This window comes from Lynx rufus, unplaced genomic scaffold (genome assembly GCF_022079265.1).
Source record: "Lynx rufus isolate CCGP_SWC_20201006 ecotype Redwood Valley unplaced genomic scaffold, mLynRuf1.p SCAF_11, whole genome shotgun sequence".
In the NCBI taxonomy this organism is placed as follows: Eukaryota; Metazoa; Chordata; class Mammalia; order Carnivora; family Felidae; genus Lynx; species Lynx rufus.
This window is the reverse complement of record NW_025814825.1, coordinates 42,014,584-42,035,415: the sequence shown is the minus strand read 5'-3', so window position 1 is coordinate 42,035,415 and position 20,832 is coordinate 42,014,584. Positions and strand designations below refer to the sequence as shown.

The 20,832-nt window shown below is 47.2% G+C and overlaps 1 protein-coding gene across 7 annotated transcripts in view; it reads right to left on the bottom strand.

Moving 5' to 3' along the window:
* Positions 1 to 3,614: 3,614 nt before the first annotated feature.
* Positions 3,615 to 20,832, bottom strand: part of GBF1 (golgi brefeldin A resistant guanine nucleotide exchange factor 1) — a 122,345-nt gene continuing 105,127 nt past the window's right edge. For 4 of the 7 annotated variants that reach the window (XM_047073351.1, XM_047073354.1, XM_047073353.1 and 1 more), the window contains exons 16-40: positions 19,317 to 19,457; positions 18,913 to 19,001; positions 17,515 to 17,717; positions 16,976 to 17,099; positions 16,586 to 16,711; positions 16,235 to 16,317; positions 15,329 to 15,565; positions 14,947 to 15,040; positions 14,360 to 14,536; positions 13,973 to 14,037; positions 13,766 to 13,889; positions 13,495 to 13,566; positions 13,255 to 13,349; positions 12,842 to 12,995; positions 9,414 to 9,639; positions 8,489 to 8,649; positions 8,108 to 8,354; positions 7,778 to 7,983; positions 6,509 to 6,659; positions 6,272 to 6,402; positions 5,964 to 6,065; positions 5,573 to 5,686; positions 5,261 to 5,441; positions 4,967 to 5,095; positions 3,615 to 4,474 (exon numbers count right to left, since the gene is read on the bottom strand). In XM_047073351.1, the coding sequence (XP_046929307.1) occupies positions 4,194 to 4,474; positions 4,967 to 5,095; positions 5,261 to 5,441; positions 5,573 to 5,686; positions 5,964 to 6,065; positions 6,272 to 6,402; positions 6,509 to 6,659; positions 7,778 to 7,983; positions 8,108 to 8,354; positions 8,489 to 8,649; positions 9,414 to 9,639; positions 12,842 to 12,995; positions 13,255 to 13,349; positions 13,495 to 13,566; positions 13,766 to 13,889; positions 13,973 to 14,037; positions 14,360 to 14,536; positions 14,947 to 15,040; positions 15,329 to 15,565; positions 16,235 to 16,317; positions 16,586 to 16,711; positions 16,976 to 17,099; positions 17,515 to 17,717; positions 18,913 to 19,001; positions 19,317 to 19,457 (3,713 nt within the window). In that variant the 3' untranslated portion in view covers positions 3,615 to 4,193. The remainder of the gene's footprint in view (positions 4,475 to 4,966; positions 5,096 to 5,260; positions 5,442 to 5,572; positions 5,687 to 5,963; positions 6,066 to 6,271; positions 6,403 to 6,508; positions 6,660 to 7,777; positions 7,984 to 8,107; positions 8,355 to 8,488; positions 8,650 to 9,413; positions 9,640 to 12,841; positions 12,996 to 13,254; positions 13,350 to 13,494; positions 13,567 to 13,765; positions 13,890 to 13,972; positions 14,038 to 14,359; positions 14,537 to 14,946; positions 15,041 to 15,328; positions 15,566 to 16,234; positions 16,318 to 16,585; positions 16,712 to 16,975; positions 17,100 to 17,514; positions 17,718 to 18,912; positions 19,002 to 19,316; positions 19,458 to 20,832) is intronic. The other 3 variants (XM_047073358.1, XM_047073356.1, XM_047073357.1) reach the window with 1 other exon arrangement.

The window sequence follows — 20,832 nt, the reverse complement described above, 5'->3', positions numbered from 1 at the left end:
TCATAAGATACCACTGAAAATTTTGCTGACATCCAGGGATATTGCCTACTACATTCCCCTGGTAAATCAGATCCATAACCCTTACATTAAAATGGAATGAGGTTGGTTTGATAAACTCCAACTTAGTGAGCCTGTGCTTGTTGCAATGATCACAACTGTCCTTTCAAAGTGCTCATAAACTACCAGCTGAAATTGGCATCAATTCTTCCAGTCTCCATGACTGCCTCTAAAAAAGCCCATACAAATTGAGCTATTTTATTTTTAAGTAATCTCTCCACTCAACATGGGGCTTGAACTCACGACCCCGAGATCAAGAGTCACAGGCTCCACTGACTAAGCCAGGCACCCGAGGTTGAGCTATTTTAGTTATAAGATTCTGAGTTGTAATTTATCAGAAGATTAAAAAAATTTTTTTTACATTTATTTATTTTTGAGAAACAGAGTGAGACAAAGTGTGAGCGGGGGAGGGGCAGAGAGAGAAGCAGACACAGAATTTGAAGCAGGCTCCAGGCTCTGAGCAAACAGCACAGAGCCTGAGGCGGGGCTCGAACCCACAAACTGTGAGATCATGACCTGAGCCAAAGTTGGATGCTCAATCGACTGAGCCACCCAGTTGCACATATCAGAAGATTTTTAAAGCAAAACTATTATAGAAAATTTCAAACATATAAACAGTGGAGAGAATAGTATAATGAACCCCCATTTATCTATCAGTCAACTCCAATTCCCACTATTTTGTCTGGAGATTTTCACTGATTCAAAGTAGTTTGTCAGTTACTATAGCCTCATCTATCTGGGATTAAGAAACCTCTTGTTTATTCCACTAATTTCCAGCCTAATGATTATCTCTGTTTCTGTACCTAGCCCTATCACTATACCTGGCCCCAAAGCAGAGGCACCATGAATTTACTCCATTCGTTCACTAATAAATAGTGAGGGCCTACTCTAGAAAATAAGGTCTTCGTTTGTAGATAAAAATCAAATGGGTTATATCAGTTGGTGATAAGTGCTAGTAGAAAAATAAAGTAGGCAAGGAGATAATAACAAGGGTTTTCTTTGTAGCAATGAGGGAAGACTTGTCTGATGAGGTAACATTTGAACTATGACTTGAGAAAAGGGAGGAAGGAAGTGATGTGGACATTTGGGGGAAAAGCTTTCCAGGTGGAGGGACCAGTTTCAACACAAATGTGTTTGGTATGTTTGAGAAAGAGCAAGAAGCTTAGGTAGGTGGGATAAAATAAGAACTTTGGACTCTATTCTGATGAGATGTAAAGCCTTTGGAGGTTTTTTCTCTTTAATGTTTATTTTTGAGACAGAGAGAGAGAGAGAGAGAGAGAGAGAGAGGCGGGGAAGGGCAGAGAGAGAGGGAGACACAGAATCCGAAGCAGGCTCCAGGCCCCGAGCTGTCAGCACAGAGCCCAACCTGGCGCTTGAACTTATGAGCTGTGAGATCATGAACCTGAGCCCAAGTCAGCCGCCCAACCAACCGAGTCACCCAGGAGCCCCTGGAGGGTTTTGAGCAATGGAGTGAAAATGATATGACGTGTTTTAAAAAGATACACTTGCCTGCTGTGTGGAGAGTAGAGAGTACAGGACTGGAATGAAGGAGGGAGACCAGTGGTCCAACAGATGGTGGCTTAGACTTGGGTGAAAATGGGTGAGGATGGCGAGAAGTAGGCACATTCTAGATAAATTTGAATGACAGAAGCAACAAGATTTGCTTGAGGAGTCAGATGTAGGATGGGAGTGGTTTGGCTGAGAACCTGGAAGAATGAAGTTGTCCTTTAGTGACATGGGGCACACCGGGGGAGGAGTGGGTTTGTAGGGGGCGATCAAAATTTTTCCTTTGAGAGCCTGAGGCATACAAGTGGAGATGATGAGGGGGAGTTGGACAAAAAGTCAGTGTAATGGATGGTATTTAGTCTTGACAGTGGACAGTATCACCTAGCAAGTGAGTGTGGAGAAAGAATTTGAGGAACAAGGGCCAGGCCCTGGGGCATTCTAATGATTAGGACTGAGGAGCCAGCAAAGGAAACTTAAGAGGTATGGCCAGTGAGGCAGAGGAGAACCAAGAAAAACTAGTGTCTCCGAAGCTGAGCGAGGAGTATCGAAAGGAGGTATACTTGAACTAAATAAAATTCTTTTTCTTCAACTGAAGCTCAGGGGCTGAGTGGTTTTTACTTACTCATAGCCACCTGTCTCTCAAGCAGTGAACCCAGAACAAAAGCAAATACCTGAGGGGTGCCTGGGTGGTTCTGTTGGTTAAACGTCCAACTTCGGCTCAGGTCATGATCTCACTGTTGGTATGTTCAAACCCCAACACTGGGCTCTGCACTGGCAGTGTAGAGCCTGCTTGGGATTCTCTCTTTCTCCCTCTCCCAAATAAATATTTAAAGGCAGTGCTTGTGGAGCTCAAATGGGAGAACAGAGACATCATAGCTCATAGCTGAAGGAGAGGGCCCTAGTGTCCACCTGACTGAAGATCCAGGCCTGTCTGCATTCACACAGAAAAAGTGCAGATCAGGGGTGCAGCCATTCTCCTAATTTTCCTAGGGATAGGGTCAGGCAAGGCTTCTGGTTAGTGTGGAAACCAGGCATGGTCTGGACTACCTGGGGAGAATGAAGGAAGAGGGAAAAACTAGTGTAGGAACTTCATGACGTTGCATGTATTTTTCCACATCAAGCTCTTCCTATTTCCAAGGTGCCCTTTTCTATACGTGAGGAAGGTACTTCCTGAGGTTTAGACTCCCAGCAACATCCAGGTGGTGGTACTGAGCAAAGGGAAGCCCGAGGTCCTGGATGATCATATAGCCAGCTGGTCCCAGATGAAGAGGGTGAGTGCCCATAACTCCCCATGGGGGAGGCCAGCCGGTAGTACAACAGGTAGTACCACTCCCTTGTCTCCCCCCAGAGGAGAAGGGACCACTTTGGAGGAAGAAGCCAAAACGAGGTAGATACTTCATCCAGAAAAGCTCAATACATAGCATTCTACATCCCACCCTCAGCCCTGTAGGAGCCACTCTGCCTGCCCCCAACACACTCCCACTTATCTTACCATAAAACAAAGGGGAAGAAGGGGAGGGGTTCTCCAATCATGCTTCAGTAACTGAGATGGATGGACAAAACTGTCCCTCCTCAGTCTGGGGCCAAAATGAATGCCCTGTGCCCAGAAACACACGATCACAGCTGTGGACAAGATGGCATCCTTCCTAAGCCCCACGGACTCCCCTTTGTGCTCCTGGACCACGAGGCACATCTGAGGGAAGACTTCTGAAGAACTACAGCTCAGCTCTGGTTCACTTTCCTTTTGACCCCAGTCTAGGCTGTCTCAGGTGTCAACCTTGGAGCAGTTACGGAAGAGGACAAGTGCCCAAACCCTTGAATATCCCTGGTAACAAGGGCGCACTGCTGTTGTAGTGGTGGTGGTGATGGTTGTAGGGCAGCAACACTGGGGAAGGAATCCTGACTGGCGCCTGGATGGCTGGTAGCCTGGGGCCATGTGGGCCAGACTGTTGGTAGGCCAGCCTCACTTCGGTTCATGCAAGGTCCAAGCCCTGGGTATCCCAATAACATGGTGCCCATAAGTTCAAGAAGGAAACCAGAGGGAAAAGCAATGACATTGGTACTAAGACATTTATTACATCATAAAAAGTCCATTGTTGTCCTGTTTTTCCATATGTACATGCTCCTGTGGGTAGTAGTCCCTCTGTCCAGCCCCACCTGCCAACCCTCCATGGTGCCAATCAACTCTCCAAACCGACCAACTAATTAATAAAAGAGGAAGAACTGGAGGAGGTGGCCCAGGGCTGATGGGAATGGAGATGGGAGAGGGACACAAAGTGCAGAATGGTTGGCTTGGCTATCAATGCCTGACCACAGGGCAGGAGGGGCAGGAGGGCAGGCACTGCAGGCTGGCATAGAGATGCCTCCCCAGGGCTGCCAGGCTGCAGGCAATACCTGAGTGCGCTCTCAGGTTAGAACCCCAGGAATGGGGAGCAAAGGAAAAAGGTTCCTCAGCCTGATTGTGGATTCCAGGAGGGGCTATAAAAGTTCTCTTTTTCAGGTCCCCATCCAAGTAGCAGCGACAGCAGCTCAGGCTGGGCCTGAGAAGTTTGTGGCCCTTGGGACAGGTGGGAGGGTGGCCGAGGACAGCCTGATAGGAAGTACTGGTCCTGATCTCTGAGGAGCCTGCCTTAGTTGACCTCAGAGGTGGGCATGGGGTCTGTGGGACGGGGTGTAGCCAGGAGGGGCACTGGTGAAGTGGCCTCAATGAGAGCAGGGTTGAGGATGATGGGCAGAGTCATGGGTGGTACACCCACCTGCAGTGGGGAGGCCAAGGGCTGCAGGATCAGTGGGGGCTGAGCCAGGGGAGGAGGCCCATCTGGAGTAGGGCTCAGTCGGCTGGGGCTAGACGCCACTGGTGATCCAGGGGAGCTGCTGTTGGCAGGCCGAGGGCCCTCAGGCTTCTCAAAGTCTACAGGGAGAGCGAGGGGCTGGTCAGACTCCCTTACATTCTCCAGCTGGCTTACCTAACCTCTGCTTTTCCCCATTGCTGTGAACAAAATGACTCCTACCAGGCTATGTAGTTGGCAATCTCCCCTTTAACTCATTCAAAAATGCAGTTACCTTATACCTACCCTCTATCTCCTTTGCTGTACCTCCAGTCAAGTAAATTATGGTCTGATCTTTACTAGGATCCCTCCTGAAGGGCAACTGCTGCATATTTATGTCAAGTCCCTGATCCAACCTTCTCCTCCCACGCCTGAAAATCTCAAGCAGGTAGCTCATCAGAGCTTATTTGGTCCTGTCACTTCCCACAGGAAGAGCAGGTGACCAGAATACTCTGGTTCCCTCCTTTCCCTGGCTCACAGCCCATGCTCAGTGGCAATCCCAAACTACCCTGGGCTTCCTCTTAGGCCTCCTACTTCTTGCTCAACACCCAGGAGGCTAGCTCAGAAGGACTCACCACAGACCCCCAGCTCAGAAGGCATCTCTGGAGGAGGTGGATGGCCAGGTGTCCTTGTGTCCCCAGCAGCAGGAGCCATGTGGGCTGAGGCCATAGGTTTTTGGGCATGTGGCTCCATGGGCATGGGGTCTGGGGAGGGCAGAAAAACCAGATGGCAGCTCTTAGTGTTTTCCTTCAAGCAGAGCCCTAGCTACCCAACAATCCTCCCACAAATATGAGATACAGAGAACTATTTATTAGCTCCAGACTCTCTGATGGGGACTCTTTTTGATAAAATTGAGCTAAGCCTCCTACCCTGGATGACAGTCTGCTTGAAGAGCTCATCTCGTAGGTGGGGCAGAAAACAGTCAATGCGCTCCCAGGTAATCTCCCAGAGGGCTGAGGGGCTGCCTCCTCGGGCATCTGCGTTGTGGAAAATCTCTGCTGTGTCCATCACCAGGAGCATGTTCTTCAGAGACTCAGGGATGGCCTCTGACTGTAGGTGGCAGTGGGACCATATGGATGGGAAAGAGGGCATGGTGGAATATGGTAAGGAGGCATCCATCGAGGGAAAACAGCATGTCTTCCCAGCAGGTGGGAGAGGAAGCAGGCAGTGGTAGAACATACCAGTAAGTCACTGGAGCCTGCATGCATATACTTGTCCATGAAGTCCAGGATGGTCAGCCAGAGGGCCGCAAAGGTAGAGAGTGACAGCAGCGGAGACAGGTGCTGCAAGAAGACCTATGGCCCACCAGCCCCTTTTAGCAGAGGGGTCGGAGCTGTCTGCATCCCTCTCCAAGGCTGGGAAGGAAGCCTGCCCTATCTTGCATGGGAATCCTATAGCGGAGATTCCTCTGAATTCCAAGATCCTCCCAGGTCTCTGGGTTCTGCCGAGTCTCCACAGCTGGGGATCCTGAGCACCCACATTGCATCTCTAGGTCCTAGCAGAAGCCTAGCTTCCCTCCTTGCAGAGAGGCAAGTATGGGGAGAGTGGGTGGGTGAGGGCATTGAGCAGTACCTTAGAGAGCAGTGTGGAAGCCCTCATTCGAGTCTCCTCCATCCCACCCACATCTGCAGGGCTGATGTTCTCCAAGAGTTTGGTCAGTAGAGGAAACAGCACCTGGTAGGTAAAGAGCCAATGTCTCCCTAGCAGGGTCAGTTGGCAGCCTTGCCCCAAGGAAGCCAGGGGGTGGGGTGGGGTGGATAAGCACAGAGCAGAAGGGAAAAATAGGATGCAGGCTGAGGACTGACATCAGGGGCTCTTCAGGCTGCCCAGCTCTGTCTTAAGGCTTTGAACTTTGCCTTAAGACTAGAGGGGAGTCCTACCTTGTTAAAACAGGACTCCCACTCCAGGGCATCTAGCTTTTGCAGATCATGTACCAGTAGTGCTCGCTGCAGATAGGTCAGTGCCTGCATCCGCACCTGGCGCCGGGCATCACAGCACAGGCAGGCGATGCCTGAGAGTGAGAATAGGCTCAGGATCCTTCAGGCATCCTGATCCTGGTGCTTCCCAAGCTCCAGCTTCACTTCTGCCCCTGCCCTGCCTGCTCCCCTGATGTTTACCCTGCAGTAAAGGGCACCAACAGTGGGCCCAGAGGGTGCGTGAATCTGCTTCAATCTTCCGACCACCTGTCTCCAGGTGGCGCTGCTCCTCCGCCCACGAGCTGTAGATAGAGGCCGCTCTCGTGTGTAGGGTGTGCATCAGGTCTAACAACTGGGGGTCACAGGAGAGGCAGGATGAGTTAAGGTCCGTGGGTGCCCCCCCACCCCCAAAACACTGTCCCTGACTGAGTCTTCAAGGGAGACCCTACTACCAGTGACACCATACTCTACCCCTCCCACCCCTCCTTTTCTCTTCAACTTCATGAGCTAGTTGCCCCCTTCCAGCCAGTGCTTCCCGAAGTTGGGTATTACTCCTAGTGCAGGAGACATGAGGAGGTGTGTGGAATAGGTATTTAGTAACAATGAATTACATGGTGAAAAAGGTACTTTCTTTTCAATTCTCTTTCATACCTTCTGATGACAGATTAAGCCTCATCTTATTAATTTCACCTTACAAACAGAAAGCAAACATCAGACTCAGAGGCTCTGGTGGGCAATAGTGTGTGGTCAACTTTAATAATTTTTTTGTTTTCAGGATTTTTCTACAGTTATTAAGGCAATTAGTTCTCCATTTATTCAGTGATATGAAGTCTGCTTGTAAAATAAATTTTATATACCTTGAATAGACAAAGAATAACTCTGGAAGGACAGACAAGAAACTGGTGGCAGTGTGTACCTCTGGAGAGGGGAACTTAGCAACTGGGGGCAGAAATGGAATGCGACTTTTTTTTTTTTTTAAGTTATACGTGTTTTTTTTTAAATGTTTATTTTTGAGAGAAAGAGAGAGAGACAGAGAGACAGAGAGAGGGGGAGAGAGGGAGCAGAGGAGGGGCAGAAAGAGAGGGAGACGCAGAATCTGAAGCAGGCTCCAGGCTCTGAGCTGTCAACACAGAGCCTGACGCAGAGCTCGAACCCACTAACTGTGGGATCATGACCGGAGTCAAACTTGGATGCTTAACTGACTGAGCCACCCAGGCACCCCGGGACTTACTTTTATCTGTTTACCCTTTTCTACTTTTGAACTTTGTACCATATGCATGTATTACTTATTCAAAACATAAACCTTAAATATTAAGGTCTGGATATTGGATAGGGGAACACTGTGGAGGTGGTGGCTAAGGTCCTGGGTTGGAAACCAGGTCCTTCTCAGCCTTGGCTGTCCCTGGCTCTGCCCAGGCTCCCAATGTCACAAGGAGGGAGAGGAGAGCAAGTAAAGGATGCCATACTTACGTCCTGACTGACCTGTAAAGACACCGTATGGTAGCTGGCAGGCACGCCTTCATCCTCATCATCATCACTATGCCCACCTCGAGTGGCATGTTGGCTGGAGGTTCGAGGCCGCCGAAGCACTGAGCCTTCCTTGGATTTCTTCTTGAAGCGGTTTCCTTTGCTGTCATATTTGTGACTCTTGCCACGTTTCTCCTGGGACTTGCACCCTGGGCAGAGCCAGACCCAGGTCACAATTCTACATCCATGGACACAGACGGCCTACCTTTTCCTCCCTTTCCCCCGTATATTCACACGGTTACTCCCCAACTGCCCCTTCATTGGGTAACCCACCGCCATTCAGACTGGCCTCCACAAAGATGCGGAGAGTCTTGACGCAGAGCTCAAAGTTGTCAGGTGTAATGTGGGCAGCATCACGCACAATGAACGACAGAGATTCCACACATTTAAGCAGGGACTTAGTGTCATGTGGCCCGAGGTCCAGCCCCACTGTTAGGCTGTACTGATTGACCAGGGGTGAAGGGCCTAGCCGGCTGGGCCCAGGACCTGGCTTGGAGTTATCGATGTCATCCTTCCCCACCTGTAAAGTACACAGAGTTGCTGGGAACCCAGGCTTGAGCCTGATCTTCCCCCTAGATGTCCTGCTGGAGGACCAGGAATCTTTCCCACAGGACAAGGAGGGAAGACTCACCCACTACCTGTATGCTCACTTACCACTAACCAACCGCTGTTGACCACATCAGCATCTGTGGCTGATCGGTGGATCTTGCCAGGCCTACAATGGTCAGCATAGACCTCTGAGTCAGAAGTGTATCCTCGGTCCAGGCTCACATCATTCTGATGGTAGGATGGGAGTTCGCTGTCTGATTGGGCCCCTGAGTCAGCAGGGAGAAGGGCAGAGTCAGGGTGGAAAGGGGGACACTGGGATGAGGGATGATTTCAGTTCTGAGAAGTAGGTGCTAAAGCCTGGCCTCTCCTCTCTCTTGGTCCAGCTTAGTTTCAACCCTCTCATCAGAGGGCTGGAGGATGGTCTGGACAGAGTTTTTTTTTTTTTTTAAGTTTATTTATTTGGGGAGAGAGAAAGAGAGACAGAGACAGAGAAACAAACAGACCATGAGTGGGGGAGGGGCAGAGAAAGAAGGAAGAGACAGAATCCCAAGCAGGCTCTGCACTGTCAGCACAGAGCCTACCATGGGGCTTGATCCCACGAACTGTGAGATCATGACCTGAGCCAAAGTCAAGAGTCAGATGCTTAACCGACTGAGACTTCCAGATGCCCCTGGACAGATTCTCTCTTGACCAAATGTGGCAGCAGGCTAATTTGGGCTCCTGATGGTATCTAGTAGCAGCTGTCAGGGGGTGCGGGTGGTGGTGAGGACATAGTTTCTGATAAAACAGTCCTCAGGACAGTAGGAAGCCTGGTATCATAGCTGTTTATATTGCCTACTAGCTTTCATGCTGTTTAACCCATGGGTGCTGGGGAAAGGCCAGTGGGTACAGGAAGCTCTGGAAGCAGATGGCAGAAGCCAGGGGTGTCTAATCTGCTAAATGCAATAGCCTGTATTTTGTTTTCCTGTCTCAACCCCTGGGGCCATAACTGTTTATCTGCCAATGTGGGTCTCCCTGGGAAAGGGCTTACCAGCATCAGGTGCATCAGCCCTGGCTGTGGCCTGCAGTGCAGCTGGAGGTTTTACGCCTGAGCCAATGCATTCCAGTAGCGTGAAGAGGGTGGCCCAGTCATCACCTGAGTGGATGTTGGCTGCGTTGGTCTTAAGGAGTTCATGGAGCCCATAGGCTACCTGGTGACTGACTCGGGACAGCACGCTGGGCTTCATTAGTAGCAAAATGCGCAGGGAGAGCAGCACCTAGGTGGATGGGAAGCAGGAAGTGGGCACACAGCTTCTTGTCTAGTCTCCTTTCCCACCAGTTTTCTTAGGCCAGTGAGGATGGTTTGGCTAGGACCCAACTGGTCCTGCTCCTGGTCTTTTCTTTTTTTCAGTCTTTTTTTAATTAAAAATTTTATTGAGCTATAGATTCATATGCAGCTGTAAAACCTAACACAGAGAGATCTCTTCTATGCTTTGCCCCATTTACACCAATGGTAACGTTACGTAAACTATAGTATATGATAACAAGGATACTGACATTGATACAATCCACTGATCTTATTCAGATTTCCCCAGTTTTACTTTACTCATATGCGTATTAGGTTCTTAGTCACCTAAGTCACTTAGTCAACTTAGTCACCTAATTTTAGGTCTATGTATCCTTTGCTAGTCAAGATGCTGAATAGTTCCACCACCACAGGATTCCCCGTGTTGCCCTTTTATAAACACATCTGCCTCTTTTTTGCCCCCATCCCTATCCCCTGGCAATCTGTTCATAACTTCTAAAATCCTGTCGTTTCAAAAATGTCATATAAATGGAATTATATAATATATAGCCTTTTGAAATTGGCTTTTTTTCACTCAGTATAATCCCTTGGAGATTCATCCAAATTGTTGTGTTTATCAATAGTTTGTTGCTTTGGTTACTGAACAGTCTTAAGGACTTAAGGACATATGTCCCACAGTTTAACTATACCTGTTGAAAATCATTTGGGCTGATTCCAGTTTTTGGCTATTATAAATAAAACTTCTATGAACATTCATGAATAGGTTTTTATGAGAAAGTAAGCTTTAATTTCTTTGGGATAAGTGCCCAAGAGTGCAACTGCTAGATTGTGTGGTAACTGCATATTTAGTTCTATGAAGAAACTGCTGACAGAGGAGCTGTACCATTTTACATTCCTATCAGCAATATATGAGTGACCTTTACCCTTGCTGGCATTTGGTAATATCACTATTTTTTACTCTAGTCTTTGTGATAGGTGGGTAGTAATATCTCATTGTGGTTTCAATTTCCATTTCCCTGTGGGGTAATAATGTTGAACATCATTTAAGTGTTTTCATGTGCTTATTTGCCATCTGTATATCTTCTTCAGTGAAATGTCTATTCATATTTTTTGCCCATTTTCTAATTGGATTGTTTCCTTACTGTTGTATCTTGAGTTCTTTTATTTAGATGTTAGTCTTTTCTCAGATATGTAATTTGCAAAGATATGCTCCTTATCTTTTCATCCTTTTCACATTAGCTTCCACAGAGTATAGTTTTAATATTGATAGAGTCCAATTTATCAATTTTTCCTTTTATGGATTGTGCTTTTGGTATCAAGTCTAAGAATACTTTGCCTATCTCCTGAAGATACCCTCCTGTATTTCTTCTTAAAGGTTTCATACTTTGGGGCACCTGGGTGGCGCCTGAGACTTTGGCTCAGGTCATGATCTTACAGCTCGTGAGTTCAAGCTCCGTGTCGGGCTCTGTGCTAACAGCTCGGAGCCTGAAGCCTGCTTATGATTCTGTGTCTCCCTCTCTCTCTGCCCCTAACTCACTCGCATTCTGTCTCTGCCTCTCTCAAAAATAAATAAACATTAAAAAAGTTTAATAAAAAAACCCAAATTACTTAGCCTAACTATATTTAGAAAAAAAAAAAAAAGGTTTCATACTTCTACAGTTTACATTTAAATCTATGATTCTTTTTTTTTAATGTTTATTTATTTTGAGAGAGAGACGGACAGTGTGCACAAGCATGAGCAGGGTAGGGGCAGAGAGAGGGGGAGAGAGAATCCCAAGCAGGTTCTGCACTGTTAGCATGGAGTCCCATGCCGGGCTTGATCTCATGAACCATGAGATCATGACCTGAGCTGAGATCAAAAGTTGAACCCTTAACCGGCTGAGCTACCCAGGTGCCCTCTAGGATTCATTTTGAAATAATTTTTCTATAAGGTATAATACTTAGGTCAAGGTTCACTTGTTTGTTCCCCACCCACTGATTTCAATTGTTCCAGCAACTGAAAAAGCTATCCTTCCTCCACTGAATTGTTTTTGCACTTTTGTAAAAAAAAATTAGTTGAGCTGGGCACCGGGGTGGCTCTGTCAGTTGAGCGCCCGACTCTTGATTTAGGCTCAGGTCATATTTCCCAGTTTGTGAGATCGAACTCTGCATCAGGCTCAGTGCTGACAGTATGGAGCTTGCTTGGGATTCTCTCTCTGCTCCTCACCTACTCACGTGCATGCTTGCTCTCTCTCAAAATAGATTAAATATATAAGCTGAAAATAAATTAGTTGAGCATCTTTGTGTGAGTCTATTTCTGGGTTCTTTCTTCTGTTCCACTGCTTTATGGGTCTGTCTCTCCACAAATACCAGTCTTGATTACTGCAGTTATACAGTAAGCCTTAATAGCAGATGGAGTGATTCTTCCCTCTTCCTTCTTTCTCAAGATGTCTGGCCATTCTAGGGCCTGTGTTTTTCCATCTAAATTTTAAAATAAGCCTAGGTCTACAAAAACCTTGCTGGGATTTTCATGGGCATTGTATTAAACTTACAGATGAATTTATGGGAGAACTGACATCTTTACTATGCTGAGTCTTCAAGTTCATTAACATGGTATGCCTTTTCAGTTATTTAGATCTTCTTTGATATCTTTCATTAGAACTTTACACTTTTTAGCATACAGATCCTATACATGTTTGTTAGGTGTGTATCTCAGTATTTCACTTCATTTGAAGCACTTGTAAATATTGTGTTTTTGTTTCATTTTCTATACGTTCACTGTTAGTATCTGGACATGTGATTAATTTTTTGTGTTAATCTAACATCCTGTAACCTTGCTGAAGTCACTTACTAGTTCTATGCTGGCTGTCTTTTATACTTGAGCCAAGAGATCTCAGGAGGGTCCTAAGCATGAGAACCAGGAAACCAGGTATAGGGCTGAGAATGCCACAAGGCAGTAACCATCCAGCCCTACAGAGCAGAGCAGATACAGAACCTGCAGAGATGCTAAGGACCAGCTTAGGCTCATCCCCAATGCCAGCTGTTAGATTTCCTCCAGCCCTGTGACAGGTCACTGGGCTCATGCTATGGAGCACTAAATGTACTTACTCTCTGTCTCGGGCATTACCCATAACCGACACTGTGGCTTTAGTCCCCTGCATAACTGCCTGCCCTCCCAGCTGCACTCTGCTTACCTGGCCACTGATCTCTTCTCTGCGGAGCAGTCGAATGGCCAAGCGTAGCAGCCCCACCACTGCCCGCTCCACAAGGAAGCAGAAATCCTGTGCCTGGACACATAGGTGATACAGATGGTCTCGAACAGTCTGCCACACACAACCCACACGGTCCCTGAGGAACATAAGGGTGAGGACAGTTTCAGTTGGAGAGGCCACTAGGTAATAAGTCTCTTTTTTAGATCCAGGTTAAGCCTTTCAGGGCTCATTGGTTATTATACCCCAAGCAGGCAGGTATAATGAGCAAGCTTCTCCTCCACTGTCTACAGCTTCATGTGCTTCTTGCCCCTAGAGCCCACTCAGCAAGATGGCTCCAGTCTTCCATCCCTTTGGCACAAGCCCAGTATGAGGCCTGCCTAAAGACTGCCTTCTACCTGTTCTCCAGCACAATCCTCAGCAGCATCTCCAGGCAGAAAGCAGCATCCTCCTCATCATATGTCTCTTCATCTGGTGTCACTGAGACTAGAGCCTAGAGGAGAACAGCAGGAAAGCATGGAGAAACGAGCCCCTTGGGCCTGCCCTGACAGAAATTAAGGCATTTAAACATCACTGTCCCCACCTCCCCTCCTAGACACAGCCAGCCCTTTCATCTCTCTTTCCTCTTCATTCTGTACCTTCATGAGCTCCTGCAGTGACTCCAGCTGAAGAAACTTGCTTTCTGTGATCATTTTTTCTGGGTCACATTGCTAGAGGGGGCATGAGAGAGAGGGGGTCACTGACAAGCACCGGAGGGAAGAGAATATTCCCAAGAGGTAGGGAGAGAGAGTAGAAGGAGTGAGCTCTGGCCACAAGTCCTGGGTGATTCTACTCTTCAGTTCCTAGGGCAGCATCTATCTAGTAGGGAGGGATCTAGGCTTGTTTACCAGGGGTAGGCAGGCCAGTTACCTTGATACAGTCTAAGGCTGCTCTTTTGGCCTCTTGGTTCTCAGTGGATGGGCCTCGCACACTAGACTGTTCAGTACCACTTAGTGTCAGCCAGCTCACAAAGCTTAGCACTGTTGACTCTCCTCTGTAGAAAGAGTTCAAGCCCTGGTGAGCTCCAGAGTTCTGACCCTCCCTTCCCAAAGCCTTTATCCTCTGATCTGCCCTCACCGATTTGATGGTGTCTCCTCCCTCTGTAGAGAGATCTTGCCATTGGGATCCACGAAATCTTCTACCTGGAAAATCAGGCCAAGAATAATTTCTCTCCATATGCCCTTTGCATTTCCTGCTCCTCCATGTAAAGTTCTCTGGCTTTCTTCCTGAAGCTCACTGCCCCACATTACTGACTAGACCCCCCACAGTTGGTGACCGGCAATGGTTTATACCAGCCTTCATTTATAGCTATCCCTTCGCCCAAGATCTGTGGTCTCACATTTGAGGTGTTCTTGGTAAGCTTCAGCAGTCATCAGGCCCAGCGCTACTTTCAACCAGTTCAATACACAGATAGCACAGAGTTTACAGGCTTTTGCCTTGTTATTAGTCTCCTATAAGAATTACCTCCACCATAGCTTTGGGTAGCAGTTGGGCCCGGAAGAGCTGCAGCATGGCCTCCATGATATTCTTCCAGCCCTCCCGCAGGATGTCACCGTGACGATGGGCTAAATGGAATACCGTCTTAGCTGCAATATGGGCTTTGGGGTTGCTTCCAAACACACTAGGCAGGTTCTCAATAGACTAAAAAAAAGAAGATGAGAAAAGGCTTAGGGTCTGGTAAATATCTAGAAAGAACATCTCTAGGACTCTGCCTATGGCTCCCTGAGGGCCTTTCTGTTTGCTACGCTTCAATCCCTCCTAATACTGGTCGGAAGGGCTAACCTGGATAAGGCTTTCCCCAGTGATGTATCTCCTCTCCCACCCCAATTACATGAGGTGACATTATTCTCATCCTAAGGGGTACAATACATGAGGTGACATTATTCTCATCCTAAGGGCTGTGAAACAGAAATGCCCTAAGTGCTGCTGTAGTCTAGAGGGAGTGAAGGAATACTCTGAGAGAAAACAGCTCCACAGATAAGGATAGATCCATGACTAAAAGAGAGGTCCTCCTTTGGAACTCTAAGTACATAGTTCTTGCCGCTGCTCACCTCACTGCTGAGAGCTGTGAATTTGCACAGAGATATGATGAGATTGTCAAATACATCGCTGAGGCCATAGTGGGCGGAGATCATGGCGCACTTCCTGTAATGTCACATCCCAGAAACAGAGTGAGTCACTGGAAGGCCAGGCAGCCCTTCCAAGTCCCTGAGGAGGCTTACTTGGGATTCTTCCCCAATCAGTTCCAGGAAGAAACCTTCTACTCTTGAGTTTGTTTAAGACTGAGCTTTCTCAAGCTTCGGACTCCCTCCAAACACTCAAGAGAAATCCCTTTCTAAGAAACTTAAGAGCAGGAGTCTGAAAGGCATGGAGGCAACCATGTTAACTCAGAGAGGTGGGAGGAGGTCAAGACCAAGGCCAAAGCTGAACTACCTGAAGCCCGAGATGGCTTTCTGGATGATTGTCTCCTCAAGGCTTTTGTCAAAGACGTAAGAGAGAGCAGCAATAGTGGGGCCCCAGGTCATGGTGAAGAGGTCAAGATCATAGCTGCCAGCAGGCACACGCAAGAATATGCCTTCTGGGGTGGCACCTCGATGAAGCAGCACATTCCACACATAGTTCTCCCGAACCAAGCCTGTCTGCTCTTCAGGCATCACAATTTCCTCATTCCTGTCCAGAGGTAAAGGAAAGAGTAGGTGCACTGCTGTGAACCTGACTGGTTCCAAACTAGGACAACACGTTTGGCCCATACTGGTTCAATCCGTCAATGAGAGGTCACCAAAACTGCAGCTCAGTGGTCTGCTTCCTACTCACCAGTGGGACCAGGGAGAAAAAAAGGGAGTGTCCAATAATCCCCCATAATCTCAAAGCCCTGTCTCTAACTGTGGCCTTTAGTCCTCTAGTGAGATCTCACATTCTTTCTGGGTATGACAGGATGAACATTTCTATCTTTTCTGATTTACAGTGAAAAACCTAAGTGTCCATCTCTGACTTCTGACCCAAACCTCACCCTCCAGAGCCCCTCTTGTGTCCTCTACCAGCTTCAGAATGCATTTTGTGAGCTCAACAAGAAAACCCAGCTGCTTTGGGTTCAGAAAATGAGCCCATGATACTCTACTTAGCAGGGGCAGTTTAGATCCTGGCTCAGAATCCTAGAGCTCCAGTGTTGTTCAGGCTTCTTTAAGGAAAAAATGGGAAGGAAGGGGCTGCCCAGCTGAGTCTCAAGGCTAAATCCAGGGCATATGAATCACTGAAGTCTGCTGTGACTCTAAAATCTGGAAAAGGAAGCAGTGTGCTTCTGCTTAATAGAAAGCCAAACTATTTTCCACAAATACTCACTTGATGGCATGATACATGTCCTCCAGGATGTCTTGCTCAAAGTCCTTGCCTCCGTTCACACCTTTTAGGTTTTTGCGAAACTCCTAAAGACAGGCCAATAAGCATTTCCCCCCATGTGTGAATGCTGAAGCCCCCCCAAAGAACTCCTGGGTCTATGGTAAATAGGACTCAGGAAACAGAAAGTGAAAGAACCCACCTCCCTAACACAGTTCTTCTCTTGGATTGGTCAGCCCTCCCTAATTCCCCTGGACAGACTCTGTCCATTGCACCCACTGGAAATCCCATGTCCTTCCTGCTACACCCCCAAAACTGTGCTGGACCCTCTCTGCCTTGGCTGGGATCCAAACTTACCTCTAGAGTCATGGGTGCATTCTGTTTGCGAACATTGTGGTTGTGCTGGTCAGTATTAAGCATGATGACAGCATAGGCCAGGGCAAAGCAGGCATCGCTATTGGCAAATGGGGAGCCATTACAATTCTGAAAAAGCAAAGACCCCATCTGTGTCAATGCCCTTCTCTGGCCAAACCCTTACTACCAACCCACTGGCCAATGCTAGGTAGAGTAGGGCTCCCAGAAAGAAATCTGCCAACCTCTTGCCAACTCCTTAACAGAAGCTGGCCTTTCTATAGAAAGCTCACTGATGCTGCTCTCAGCCTTCTAAGGAGACAGCAGCAGGAGCCATAAAAACCCTCAGTCAAATGAACTTGGGATGCTGGGCTCAGGCCCTACCATTCAACTCACCCTCCAATGCTCTGTGAATGCTTCCAGCAACCTCTGGATGACTGGTGCTTCCCCAGGTAAGCGGAATGCTTCCAAGTAGAGACGAAGAGCTTCATCCAGCCGCAGACCCTGAAAGCTGAAGGTGCTACAGGGAAAGGAAGAAGGATGAAGAGACTAGAGATATATAAGCTGCAAATGTTGGGTTCCCTATTAGCTCCAGTCCCTCTAACCTTCTTATACTAGAACAGAGGAGGTTCAAGTCTCTGGAAAAGGGGCCATCTCTATCTCCTGGTCATCTTTAACACAGATTAGAATCTGACAACTCCTAACTTTAGTCCTTTCCACATCAGTGAGTTCTTGCCTGGAAATCTCATCCACTGGAACCCATAACCTACCTTGTGCTCAGTAACCCTGTTCCATCCCTTTGCAATGCTCTCTATGCAGAATGGAATGGCTCCCAAAGCTATCTTGCTGGAGACACTTTCAAGTCCAACAGACATAAATCATGGGAAGAGGAAGAGTATGTGACCTATGTCCCCCATTTCTTACAGCTTCCTCACCTTACAAAGCTCTCCAACAGGTCAATGTTTTTGCGGTCACTCACAAACTCTCCAATCATTTTCTTGTCCAGCCGAGGGTTCTCTCGGAGCCACTGGGCTACTTCTGTGTTGTCCATTGGGATGGTGAGGAGGCCTTTTTCTTGCAGAAACTGGATCCCCTTCTTTGGTTTCTGGTTGAACTGTTCTGTGCCCGTGATTAGCAGCTGGAGGAGAAATACCAGAGGTGTCAGAAGATGCTCTGCTCCTAAACCAGACAAGGCCAGGCTGGGCTCCATCATGGTCCACAGTTGGTAACCTAACCGGCTCCTAGGATGTGGTTCTAAGTGACTCCAAAACTAAGGCTGGACCATACCGACTCTAGCTTTCCCCAATCTTCATGTCTAATTAGAACTGGCTGAGGAGTTCCTTTTCACTCATTTCTGAATTCCCAAGATGCATAGGACAGCCCTTCACCAACTTGGGGATCAGGAAAAAGTAAAAGAGAGATTAGAGGAGGTTCTCTTCTCTCCAGTTTTACAGCCATCCTGGCATCAGTTTACAGCCTAGCTTGGATTTCTCTTCTTACTTTGGTTTCCCAGCTCTTAAGGACAAGGTGAACTAACTATGATGATAACTCCACCTTTTATCTGTCTAGTCACAGCCCTGCAATTAAGGGGACACATAAACCAAAGTCATTTAGGCTGACCATAAGAGGAAAAAAAGGTTTTCTTGGAGCTCCTGAGGGGTTCAGTCAGTTAAGTGTCTGACTCTTGATTTCAGCTCAGGCCATGATCTCATGGTTCGTCAGATTGAGCCCCATGTTAGACTCTACACTGACAGCACACAGCCTGCTTGGGATTCTCTTGTTCCCTCTGATTCTCTTGTTCCCTCTTTCTCTCTGCCCCTGCCACATGCATGCTCGCTCACTCACTCTCTCTCAGAAATAAACATTTCTTTTTTAAAAGAGAGGTTTTCTTTGTTTTAAAATACACACACACACACACACACACACACACACACACACAGTTATTTGAATTTTATTAAAGCAGCAGATAAATGTCAATTTCCTTTCACTGCCAATCTTCACCCCAGAGCTTGAGATGACCAGTTAACCTCCAGTGACACAACATGACACCAGGTCCCAGGCTCTTGTTACCACCAGTAATACTTAGCTGTCACCTAGGGCAGATTTTGCCCAGAGGCACACAATAGGGTATGCTTAATTACAAGACTTAGAAGTGAAGGTCTTCAAAGGAGACTGGGGGGTTGCTGAAGTCCCAAAAAACTGCAAAGATGAGCTTTGGGAAACCATTCAATGAGCTGCTACACTCTCCCTTATCCTTTGAGACACAAACCCTACAAAAGACACCCAGACAGAGGCAGGCAGAGGTTAAGCTCTGGGGATAGTGCTATATATACCTTCTTTTTGTTTTTAATTTCAATCAGTTCCCGTGGATCTGGCAGGAGACAGGAAAATCGAGGTGGCTTCCGGGTAAACTTTTTGTCAGCTAGGAATGGGAGATGGGTGGAAGAGAAGAAAATACCCATAAGATCTCTTTTCCCAGGCTTTTAGAAAGGTTGCCAATATACTCTAGTAAAAAAGGAGAATGACTCAGAAATTTTCTTGTCTTCATCAGTCTTCCTACAAATTCTATCTTCTAGGGCTCCAAACATTCTATTTCCTCTCTCCAGGTTTGGGGGCATGGGTGAGCAGCCAAGGTTTACCCACATATAGCCCTAGGGTGTCTGTGCACCCCACCCCTCTGCTCTCTACCAGACCCTCCAGTTGAGGGGGCTGAGGATCATGGATACCCAGTACCCACCCCCAGAGTCACCAGCTTCCTCCAGATCACTGCATCCTGGCTTCCCGTGTTCTGCTGGCAGCCGCCCTCCACCTGGTAAATGTAGGCCTGGGACATCTGGGGCTATGCCTACAGGTTTCCCGTCGTTGGCTGCTCTCTCAGCTGGTAAGAGAGAAGAAGATAAATGAAGATGGGGTAGGAAGCCAAACAGAGTTATAGGAGAAGTTGAGTCCCAGGTCAAGGAGACCTGCCTAGGTCCCACATAGACCCACATAGGTCACCAGCCCTGAATAGGACAAACCTAATCCCAAACAAGTAGTCAGGTTAGCTAAGCATTAGATTCTATAATTTATTTTTTTTAATTAAAAAAAAATTTTTTTAATGTTTATTTATTTTTGAGAGAGAGAGAGAGAGAGCAAGCGAGAGTGGAGGAGGGGCAGAGAGAGAGGGAGACACAGAATCGGAAGCAGGCTCCAGGCTCCGAGCTGTCAGCACAGAGCCCAACATGAGGCTCGAACTCATGAACCGGGAGCCAAAGTCGGACGCTTAACTGACTGAGCCACCCAGGAGCCCCATATATATATATATATATATATTTTTTTTTTTTTTTAATGTCTATTTATTATTTAAAAAAATTTTTTAAGTTTATTTATTTTTAATGTTTTTATTTATTTTTGAGACAGAGAGAGACAGAGCATGAGCAGGGGAAAGGCAGAGAGAGAGGGAGACACAGAATCTGAAGCAGGCTCCAGGCTCTGAGCTGTCAACACAGAGTCTGACACAGGGCTTGAACTCACGGACTGCAAGATCATGACCTGAGCTGAAGTTAGACGCCCAACCGACTGAGCCACCCAGGCACCCCTATTTATTATTTTTGAGAGAGAGACAGAGCATGAGTGAGGTTTGGGCAGACAGAGAGGGAGACACAGAATCCAAAGCAGGCTCCAGGCTCTGAGCTGTTGGCACACAGCCCAATGTGGGGCTCGAACTCACAGACTGCGAGATCATGACCTGAACTGACTGAGCCACCCAGACAACCCTAGATTCTATAATTTAATAGAGATTACCCAGTCCCATTCTCTGGTCATCTGCAACCTCAGTCTCAAGGGGATGTCAGAGAAGATTAATTAGGGTAGAAGCAGATACTGAGGTGGGGGACGGTAGGGCCTGGAGCTCTCAGGAACAGAAGTCCTATATCCTTTAATCTAGGTTCTCTTTCCCCCCATAAATAAATAATTCTCCTATGCTGTACACCTAAAACTAACATAACACTGTGTGTTAACTATACTTTAATTAAATAAATAAATTTAAATAATTACTATAATTAGTATTAATAATTATATTATTAATAATTTATTATTATTATTAAATGAAAGCCAAAGTGTGGAGAAGAAAAGGACAAATCCATGAGTGTTGCAAACCTGCCTGCCTAGCCTATGATTCAAACCACCAAATCCTGGAAACATAGAATTGGGAGAGCCCCTAGTGGAAGTGATATAAGGAGAGAGGATTTGGTGAGTAGAGAAATGATAAGCAT